At 38.0% G+C, this 11,582-nt stretch overlaps 1 protein-coding gene across 1 annotated transcript; it reads right to left on the reverse strand.

The window, feature by feature from the left end:
• Positions 1–5,576: 5,576 nt before the first annotated feature.
• Positions 5,577–11,065, reverse strand: LOC136042888 (serine/threonine-protein kinase pakG-like). The gene is made up of 2 exons (XM_065727818.1): positions 10,513–11,065; positions 5,577–8,405 (listed from the first exon to the last, which is right to left on the reverse strand). The coding sequence occupies exon 2, from the start codon at positions 7,593–7,595 to the stop codon at positions 5,577–5,579; it is 2,019 nt and encodes a 672-aa protein (XP_065583890.1). The 5' UTR covers positions 7,596–8,405; positions 10,513–11,065.
• Between the last annotated feature and the right edge of the window lie 517 nt (positions 11,066–11,582).

Genomic DNA, 11,582 nt, shown 5'->3' on the forward strand with positions numbered 1-11,582 from the left:
CTAGCTAAAAAAAACATTGCCCCAGAAACACTTCCATTAACCATCTTGTTGGCAAGTAGGCCTAACTTTTCCCCAGAAAAAATTTTATTAACCAGCTAGCTGATGAAAAACTTTGCCCCAGAAAACATTTCCTTTTCCAACTAGCTGGAAAAAGTTATTGCCCTAGAAAAAATTCTGCAAACCAACTAACTAACAAACAAAATTACCCCAGAAACACTAAATTAATCAACTTTACTGTGAAATCTCTTTGGATACAACCTTTTCTGCAGAAAAACAACTTTCCACTCGTAAATTTCTATCTGGCTTAGTTTATTTCTTTTGTTGGTAAGTTACTCTTGGTAGCGCTATATAACTAGGTAGCGCTAAGATCCAACTTTGCCGTTTTTTCAGTTGAAGACAAGTCAAACAACTGGCACGATTGACCTTTCATGTAGAAGAAAAGCTGTTGTTATTCTGGGATTATTAAGAAAATTTCCCCAAAAAAACTATTCCTTATCCAACCAGTTGACAATTAGTTTCTCCTCAACAGTATTTTCTTTCCAACAAGCTAGAAACAAACATTGCCACAGAAACACTTCTATTAAACATCTAGTTGGCAAGTAACTTTTCCCCCAAAAAATTTTCATTAGTCAACTAGTTGATGACGGTAAAATTTGATTTTTTCGGCTGCTTTTAAGTTGGAAATATAAAGTTTTGAAAGGAAGACTATCCTTAGTCACTTCTATTGGAACTTCCTTTGGTCAGAAATTTCTCAATTTGTGTACTAAATTTTGCGCAACTTTTATTTGCACGGTATAAAATGCTTCGTTTACGTAAAAAAAAAAAAAACAAACAGATTTTCACAGTATCACCCAAGTTTTCTAGGCTTCTTTTGAGAAGCTTCACCTGAATGCTGCAACTTGATGGAATTCTTCTTAGGGTTTTTGGTGTCACTACCCCTGTGATAATTACACATGAAATTTTAGTCCAAATTGATAATGCTAGGCTAAGTTAAGGCTGCATCCTGAACTTTCGGAACCACACTACTTCTGGGCTGTCCAGTAGCTAGCCAGTTCTTGTCTTCTTCTGGCAAAACGAAAACTAGCTTAACTTCTTTTAATTTTTAGCCCTGACTCGAATCCTAACTAAAACTTAAAGTACTATGTAAAAATTAATCTCTTTTATTGATTGTACGATTATTGATCACAGAATCAAAGTTAAAAACGAAACAGTCACAAAACAAGAAAAATCAAAGAAAAAGAATTTCACAGCTTTATCAGACCATTTTTAATCATTTTGAAAATAACTGATGTTAAGAAAAAGAAATGATGAAAACGATGACAGAAGTGTCTTTGCGTTTCCATTGCTTCAAGGTTTTTGCTTCCTTAGCCATGCTTGAGAACCATTGGAACATATCCCCAGATGCAGCTAAACTAAGTGATAATGATCCATCATAAACAAGCGTTTAATTAGCGGCTTTCTGTGCAAACTGACAGTAAGACCACTTACAGGCCAGCTAGTCTTGTAATTAAGTGAAGTCTAGCTGACACTAAAAAACCAACTGTTCTTCTAAAAACTAGGATAAAAATAGGAGCATAAACTGCAAGTAGGAAGAGAGAAAAAAAAAATAAAAACTTCAAGCTAGAAATAACAAAATTAATTTGAATAAAAAAAATTACTGAAAACAAATACTGATATTGCAATAGCGGTGAACAAAATAAAGCTTTGTAAAAAAAGTGTCTTCCAATTAATTGGAAAAAAATTACTCAAAACAAATATTGATATTGCAATAGCGGTGAACAAAATAAAGATTTGACAAAAAAATTTGAACTAGCAAATTTGGTCTGTTGACTTAAAGCTATGTTTCCAAAGGGTCCAGCAAAAACATTGTACCGAATCCCGTGTAGTGTATTTCGCATCCGTGTTTCCACAGATGCGAAATACGTATGCAAATTTTCAGACAAACTTAAAAACCCTGTACAAGGAATGGCTATACTTAGGATTCAGCTTATAATCAGTAGAACTTTAGTTGTGTAGGAAGGAAAACTATGAATTGTGGTGAATAGCAAGCACCTTAATACTTTTTTACAATTAAACTCCGACAATTTTGTGCCTAAATATCCGGACTGTGTTGAAGTATTTCAACACAATCTCGGTGAAAAATTGCCAGATCGAATACGCCATTTTTTGGATGCGAATGATAAATTCTTGTTTGGTTGCAAAATTTGAACTATGCGAAAACATAGCTTAAGAAATACTAAGCGTCTACTTTTAGCTGTAGGTGACCATGGCTGAGCTCTTAGCTACACACCAGAATTTGAAAAGACAATCCCTCTAAGAGATACATTCGACTAGACAAACGTAGAAAATGCAAAACAGACAACCGACAACGTTACCTATCCTCGAGAAAACACAATAAGCATATGTACCATGGTCTCAGCCCAAAAATAACGAAAAAAGCTAAAAAAAAAGTCCACAAATATTTTTCTAATCACTTTCCCAACCGCTTCTCTCCTTTAGAGTCTCTGCGAAATAACAATTACTACTTGTCAACTAATTCTAACTGTCAGTTTTACTTAATGCTATTTAAAAAACATGTTAAAAACACAACAAAACAAAGCAATAATACCGCCATATATTAATATTTTATATTATGTCACCATGTGTGAAATACCAGAAAAAAATGTTTTCAAAAAGCTATTGAAAACTTGTTGAAACAGAAAAAAAGGCGATTCATTAGCGTTTCTGTTTCGGCGGAGGAGGAGGCTCAAACGACAAAGGTAATAAATCAACATCAGGGTCGTCGGGACCACCCACGTATGTTTCATACGATGGAGTGTCGTGATACATAGCCCGGTAGCCGTCTTCCGTCCGCTCAACCACTTTAGCAAGTAGCTTGCCGTAGTGCTTACCCTTGACACCTACCGTGTTCACCATAATAAATCTTTTCCACGAACTCTTCATCCCCATCAACACTAGCAGCAAAACTAACGTCTTGGGAAGAAACTTCTTCACTCCAATCGGATGGAGTTGACAATTTGCCCGGTTTCTTGCAGCGTTTGCTGGGATATTTTATACCAACGCCATGTCTTGCGGCAACATATTTTACTGCGCATGTTCGGTCGATCCTATAATACCATTTAAGAGCTGCAGCTATGGTCTTACAGCTCAGCTTAGATATCCTGTTATGGGACTCGACGGCATTGGTAGTCGCAGGCAAGACGTCCCACTCTCTATCAGTGAATTCGGAAAGGGCCTTGCAAATCATCTTTAAGTTATTTGCCCTAGACCAAAACGAAACCCAGCTAGCAGCTTGACTCCATCCGTCACAGTATCGTAGAGCAGCAGCCGATATGAGACAAGGAAAGGCCTTCAAAAGCTTTTGGTCTGGCTTGCCAGACAAAACACTAAAACACAGATCAGCTTGTTGTTTGTTAGGAGCAGATTTGAGCAGCCGAGCAACAGATTTGAATTCACAGACCTCGTCCTTAGTACTGCAGATTTTCTGAGATATTTTATTCACGGATTGCTAAAAGTGGACACGACATCCCCGTATTCGAATCAAGCTCTGCTGTATATCGTCACTTTCATTGAAAGTTGACTGGCTTTCAACAGCCGACTTGAGACCTTGCTTCTGTGCCTCAGAGAAATCAGCGATAACAATCAAGTTTACCGGACAATAGTCTGGATGTTTTTTCTTCACCTCGTCAAAGAGAACTCCAAAAGCACTCTTATAGGCGCCTCTATGCAAATTAGACATAAGCACCCGGGCAACAGTAACGTATTGCAAAATTTCGCTGTCGTATACAACAACATTCAGCAGATATTTGAAAGGGTGGAACGTTCCAGGGTAGGTAACATCAGGAATCAAAAAATCAGCTTTTGCCAGGAAATCGATGTGAATGTCGAACATTAAAAGACAAAGAGAATTGCCTTGATCCAAAGAGAAAAAACGTAGGTACTTTAGGGTGGCCTGCTGCATTTCAAGGTTGATCTGTTCGTCATCGTTTTGAAACAATGGTATTTCCTTAAGCATAGCCTCGTTAAAGGTTTCAAGAAATCGAGGAAGAGAATCAGGCCCCTTCCGCACTGCATCAACAAACTTTCTGACGCGGTCCAAATTAACCGCAGCTAAATTCCTTTCGCCCAAAATATATCCAACACCAACCCCTTTATGAATCTCAGAAACTGTCAATGTTGGGTCACGTGCTACAGCCCCTACAATGTCAGAACGAACCCTAGAGACTAGACGGTTTTCCGGTGGCCGGGCGTGAGAGTGGAGTCGTCCATCATCATTGCTAAAGGAAATGACCCACCGTCGATGATCTTTCTTTTTGACAGGACAAACGAAAGCTATTCGACAACCACAACACTTGTTTTTGAGCGGCTCATCTGGATGTTCGAGGCAAGTGTTTCTGCTGAAACAGTTCTGAAGAGAAAACTCACAACCTGCTGCTGTGCACTGTTTGACCCCAGCGCATTCATTGACACGGACTAAAACGCTAATCTGAGACTCGTCATTCGGAAGCATGACCACTTTCTCAAATTTTGGCATGCCTCCCTTCCTAGTCAGTTGCATATTACCCATCAGGAAAACATAGTCGTCATCTCCGTCGTAAATTGTTTTCACGTCGTCAATAAAGAGAACCTCGGAAACACCCGAGTTTTCAGTATACCCTGGATATTTGAGCATGCCAAGCGTTGCATTTTTCCAAGATCCAGAGAGTAGTGCTGCCAAAACTTTGTCAACGACGCCTGGTCTCGGCTTTATAGAAGGCGTGAGTGAGGTGCAGACAGAAAAAGCGCTCTTTGAATACAGTACTGGTGGGAGCTTGACCACTTCTGGCAAAGACATTCCAAGCGAAAAAAATTTCCTGACCTCCCTCCTACCACCAAAAAACATTTCACGCAAGTGAATCGTTACGATACCTAGCGACGACGCTTGACGAATCAGACCTGAGAGTACATGCTGGCCTTTAACACCAACGAAACTATGGAAAGGATAGGCTGTGTAATCTGCATCAACCAGATGTTCCCGCAGCCACTTGTCCGACCTGCCCATGAGAAAAGATGTTATATACGTTTCCGAAACGGATGAAATTCCCCTATCATAAAACAGCTTCAAACAGTCTACAACTTTACGAATTTCAACCGGAAGCATCCTGAAAACTCTGGTCATCACAACTCTGGCAGCAGTTTTGAGCGTCGCCCAGGGGCAAGCTTTCGCCGAAATATTCGACCTGAAATTTACGGAGACAAAGGCCAGAGAAGCCAGAATAGGCGTATTTCAGAACATCCACAAAGTTGGTTAACATTGATTTTTTGTCTCCATCAGATGATCCGTCAAGCCAGAATACGCAGCGATTAATATCATACTTTTCATTCAAGAGAATAACGGCCCTAGCAGGTTTTCCGTCGCATCCTGCTCTACCTTGCTCCTGCATCCAAGACGACATGTTTTTTGGCAAGCCAAAACGAACAACACAACGAACGTCTGGAAGATTCAAGCCAAAGCCATACGCAGTAGTGGCGCAGAGTATTTCAATCTCCCCATTTCTCATTGCAGCATGAATGTGATTTTTATCCAGTGATGAGCATTATCCAGTGAACGCCGCAGCCTTGACTCCTAAACTGGAAATAGCCGAACATGCAGCATTGGCCTCCCGCGCATACGAGAAATATACTATGGCTAGCTGTCCATTAACTGTTCCAATGATCCTCTTGATAGCTTCAGACCAACTTTCAACCCAATCCATACTACCTTCCAAACCTGAAGGTGGGCTGTAATGTGAAATCTCCAGCCTTACATTTGGCCTATCAACAGACATTCGAACTACACAAGGGTTGTGAAGAAACTCCTCTATAATCAGTTTTTCGTCTTTGGGCAGCAGAGTTGCTGTTAATGCAAGGAAAGTTGCGCGAGGGAAAAAACTTCTCAAGCTCTTCAGTTCCAAAAAGGAACTTCTAAAGCCACACCATTCGTAGAGTAGATGGCACTCGTCAAAGACTACAAATTTCAACCGTCTGTCTAAAAGAGATCTTTGCCTCCGAACGAACCCTAACGATCCTTCCCGGCCCATAAAACTTTCTGGAGTACCTACTAAAATCACAGGTTTATTTTCAGACAAATCTGAGATGGCGGTCACTTGTTGGTCGTATTCGACAGGAGCAATTTTTTCACCAACAACAAAGGAATCGATACCACGTGAAAGTAAAAAATCACTTTGATCCTTGCGCAGTGCTATGGTTGGAACAACCAAAAGAGTAATACCTGATTCCATAACAGATGGAATTTGATAGCAAATCGACTTTCCACTTCCAGTGCCTGAAACAACCAAAGCATCTTCTTTTTTTAGAATGTTAGTAATACTACGAATCTGAAAATCTTTCAGCTGCGTGATGCCAAAATTTCGAAGTGCACAGCCAGCGACAGTATCCAAGATCATTTGAGACGGTTCCGTAGCAGGCACCATAACTTCTGAAACCAATAGATGAGAGTCAGGTAGACCGGAACTGGAAAATTCGGAGTGAGAAACAGGTTGACTAAGGTCAGTCAATGGTAGATCTGACACAGAAAAATTCTCTTGATAGGAATCATTATTGGAAGTGAGTATTGGAAACTGAATTGTGGAATTGAGAGCACGATCTGGCTGCATGAAAGCTTCAGGGGCAAGTTCAGTCAACATTTTGCAAAGTTCGAAGACAGTGGGACGAGCTTTCGGCTCAAACGCGCAACATTTCAGAAAAACTTCTTTTAGGGGACTTGACATATCTTCATGACAGGGCAACACCCCACTCCTAATTTTATTGACTATCACGTCAACAGGAAAACCATCCTTTTCGAAGGGAAACTTGATCGTAAAATCATGTAGCTCATATAGAAACATTCCAAAAGAAAACAGGTCACAAGCAAAGGTAGGACGTTTGTTGTCGCATCTTTCTGGGCTCATAAAACATATTGTCCCACCCCGATTTTGCTGAGACTGATCTTGAGTAGTTGAAGTAACGACTGATGTCACAAGTGATAATCGGCTTTCTCCAAAATCTGCTAATTTAAAGAGCCAAGAGTCGTCGCGTCCCCTTTTTTCAGTGACCAAAACGTTAGCCGATTTGAGGTCAGCATGGATGATCTTTATCGAGTGAAGATACCTTAAGCCCTCTGAAACCTGACAAGCCATTGAACTAAATAAGACAGGAGCGATTTCCCTGCTCACTTCACTACTCAAGACGGACAGGAAACCAAGAATTTGCCTGGCATTGTTAAAAGAATGTGGATTCCCATCTTCATCCGTCAAAACTTTCTCGCAGTATTCGAGGCCGAGGGTCATCTCCTTCAAACAGACAAACCTAATCCCAACAACGTTTTCATGGCGTGTTTTATAAATGGCAGCAGCTTCCTTTAAAATAACTGACTCGTATTCGGCATTACCGCGGATTCCTATATATTTTTTTAAGGCTACTTTTTGTCCGCCAAAATGACCCACAGAAACCTCACAAGCCCTCCCACCCCCAATTACTATTTCTGAAGGTGGAACGGAGTCGATCAACAATTCTTTTGGTACGTCCAGACTTGATCTGGGCTTAGCAAAACAGGGCACTTTCAAGCTGAAAGCCATGGTACTAACACTGCAATACAAACAAAAACAAAAAAACACTGGAAAGAACGAAACAATCCTTTCTACATAAACAACAATGCATAGAAAAAAAAATGAAAAGGAGAAAACATTCCCGTCTTCAAGACTGAGAATCGTCACAATACAAACCCACCTAGATTAAGCGAGGGCACTTACTTCACAAATGTCATTTCACATCACATTAACTTGGTAGAGGCTGTAGGACTCAGATGGTTGCACAACTTCGACCTGAAATAAAAGCTATACTAAATGAGAAGTTATTCTCACACAGAAAATGTCAGTGCACGGGGTAACCCTAGGGTGGAAATTATCAACGGGATGATTAGTGCTAAGTGTCCGTTGATTTTTCAAAAATTGAGATTTTTCTTTTAAACGACTTCAAGATAATAGTAAAATATTCAGTTGTTTTTTATCTTTGTTTTTCCTTCACTGATCACAGATCGCAAAAATATCAGCTTGAATGCTACTATCCAGCCTATCAACAATATCAGGAACATCAATACCCAAGAACTGTGTCTGCACATGCACAGGCTCAACTAAAGCACTAAAATGTTTTTCCACATTCCTACTATTCAAAATGTCTGCCACTGGTGTATATTTACTTTCAGGGCTTAATAAACTTGCTGGAATAGGACTAGATAAACTGGAATCTGCTAGCACTGATGGTACTTCTCCGTTCAACCCCTCTGGTATAGCAGTTACGAACATATTAGGTAATAGGGCAGGCAGAAAGCTGTAGCACAGTCTCTTCTTGTAGATGAAAGTTCAAATTGCATCCTATGTTGGGGCACACTGTAAAAAAAAAAAAATAAATAAAAAATGCGTTGAAATTTCAAACGCTTAAAAAAGATCAAATTTTCTTGCTGAATTTTCAACAGAATTTTAAAATCAATCAAATGATTGGGATCTTTAACGATTGGTTGGATTAAAAAAAAAGAAAATAAAACAGGTGAGTGTAATCTCCAATCTTTTGTTGCCTTTTCAACAGCAAATGTCTAAAATCCAGCAAGTGAATGTAATCTTCAATCTTTTGTTTGATTTTCAACAATAAATGTTCAAAATCCTGCCAAACAGTTTAATATAACATGTTCTGTTGACTTTCCAATACCCAATTTTGAAAGTCCAATCAATTGTTTTGAAATTCCAATGTAAGAATTTCATATTTCACACTTTACTGACTTACCAAAAAATGATGTTAGAAATCTAACAAAAAACTTGAAGCCGTGATAAAGTAAATTTCTGAAAGTCGAGGTATAAAAATACAAGTCAGCACCAGTTAGAAAATCTATTAGAAAATACCAATTAGAAAAACCAGAAGAAAAATCTTCAAACAGCATCAATTATCCAATTATCGTGCCTCATGAGAAATTTGATTTGAATTTGCCGAAATTCTCGGGTCCTTCAGTTGACACATTGTAAAGTATCTAGCTGCGTCTTGCAAAGCTTAATATCCAACAGGAGAGGAGCTAATGAGCAAAATATTGCTTTTCCTTGCTACCTTTGCAGATATAAAAAAAAAACAAGTTTCTTTTTAACTGCAAGTAAGGAGTGACATTAAAACTTAAAACAAACAGAAATTATTCCGTAGATGCTAGGAGTTGTCCCTTCCTAAACGCCCCGCTCTTTACTCCAAAGTTTGACCCTTTCTCACAACTCTACTTTTTGAAACAATAAAAAAACTTTAGTGTAAAGAGTGGGGCGTTTAGGAGGGGACAACCCCTTTCATCTACGGAATAAGTCCTGTTCGTTTTAAGTCTTAATGTCGTTCCTTACTTGCAGTTAAAAAATTTTGTTTTTTGTTTTAAATTTAATTTCTGAACGTTTTTGAATCAATGCATGTTTTGATTTTGACATTTCGCATATGAATAATCAAAACGAAATTTGCATGTTAATTTTTTTGGCTAAATGGCTTTCTCATAGTTTTGATCGGACGATTTTGATAAAAAAAAGAGCTGGGGAAGGAGGCCTAGCTGCCCTTCAATTTTCGGTAACTTAAAAATGCAACTAGAACTTTTCATTTGTTTTAAAACCGTTTTTATTAGTAATAAATATACGTAACTTGCGCATTAACTTACGTAACGAACTTCTATATTTGTATACATTACGTATATGAGGGGGTTTTCCCCTCGTCAATACCTCGCTCTTTACACTAAGGCTTGAATTTTGTCCCAATTATTTAAGAATAGCCCCCGAATCACAAAGGCCGTAGAATAAATAGATTAAATTAGTAAGAATATTTTAGCGTAAAGAGCAAGGTATTGCAGAGGACACAAACCCCCTTATATACATCCTATTTTTGTTCGTTTTAAGTTTTAATTCTGCTCCTTACTTCCAGTTTAAATTTTTTTTAATTTTTTTTTTTAATAATGCTAGAATACATTTGTAAAGATAGGAATTTGAAACTTCTAAAGTAGGGTTCTTTGATACGCTGAATCTGATGGTGTGATGTTTGTGAAGATTCCATGACTTTTAGGGGGGTTTTCCCCTATTTTCTAAAATAAGACAAATTTTCTCAGGCTCTTAACTTTTGATGGGTAAGACTAAACCTGATAAAACTTATATATTTGAAATTATCATTAAAATGCAATTTTTTTGATATAACTATTGGTATCGAAATTTAGTTTTTTAGTTTCGGTTACTATTGAGGCAGGTCGTTACCACGAACTGTCTGATATATTAAAAAAAAGCTTTCCTGGAAATTTAACAATATGCAGACCCTTACCCGGGATTTTTTTTTTTTAGAGGAGGGATGGTTGTTTTTTTTAACAGTTTTCTGGGGTCGTAAGAGCCTTTACGGTTTTGACAGGCTCAGGGCTCTTACAACTACGTTTTCCGACAAAATGCACGCTATTTTAGCTTAACAGGAAAAGCACATCATTTCAAAAATTACTGTACTTACCTTACATTCAGAGGCTTCTCAATGTCGACTATTGCAGAATGTATTTTGCGCGAAATACGAAAACTTTTCTTCAACAAGTTTAATGGCGCCGGATTTTTGACTTTTCTTTAACCGAAAAACGGCAGAGGTGGATCTTACTCCTAGCGCTACCTATTGTAACTTACCAACAAAGAAAATAAACTACACCAGATAGAAATTTACGAGTGAAAAGTTGTTTTTCTGCAGAAAAGGTTGTATCCAAGTAGGCTTCCGAGTAGGGCGAAGTTTTTCATCAACTAGTTGGTTACTAAAATTTTTTCTGGGGAAAAGTTACTTGCCAACTGGATGGTTAATGGAAGTGTCTGGGGCAATGTTTGTTTCTAGCTAGTTGGAAAGAAAATGTTGTCTGGAAGAAATTACTTGCCAACTAGTTGGAAAGTAAGTATGGCCTGGGAGAAATTACTTGCCAACTAGTTGGAAAGTGAATATTTTTCTGGGGTAAATTTTTTTTGTCAACTAGTTGACAAATTTGATTATTGTTGGGATTATAGGCCTATAGCAAAGCTGATTATTAAGGGTAGAACTTTAAACTAAGCTTGTAAAAATTTTAAATGATGGTCTTTTCTCTATCTTGAAAATTAGTTGAGCTTGCTAAATTATTATTTTAGGGATGGATCTAGGGTTCAACAGTGGCATCAATCAGAGGAAATTCCCCCAGAATTTGAAAAATACTTTAGGTCTTTTTTCATTAGAATTTATCTATTTTGGGACATCCATCTAAGAAACAAAAACACCCCCCTAGATTTTAGAACTGCACTTAGTAATGGGTAAAATATATTGTGGTCACTAAGAACTTTTACAATCTTGCATATTTTACCATTATTAATTTGTAAAAAAATGTGATCCAGACATTTAACATTGAATTCACCAAAAAAACCTTTAGACCCACTAAAGGTTGGTCAAAATCTTGAAAATGAGCTTCTAGTATAGGTAATTTGTAAAAAAAAGAGTATCAAAACTGAAACAAAAACCTTCTTACATACAGAAAAGAAACAGACAGATGAATAAAGCAACATATAGCATTTACGCTA

Source organism: Artemia franciscana, unplaced genomic scaffold (assembly GCF_032884065.1).
Source record: "Artemia franciscana unplaced genomic scaffold, ASM3288406v1 Scaffold_2345, whole genome shotgun sequence".
NCBI lineage: Eukaryota > Metazoa > Arthropoda > Branchiopoda > Anostraca > Artemiidae > Artemia > Artemia franciscana.

Coding starts and splice junctions, on each gene's coding strand:
- LOC136042888 (XM_065727818.1), bottom strand. CDS start 7,595: ATGGCTTTCAGCTTGAAAGTGCCCTGTTTTGCTAAGCCCAGATCAAGT.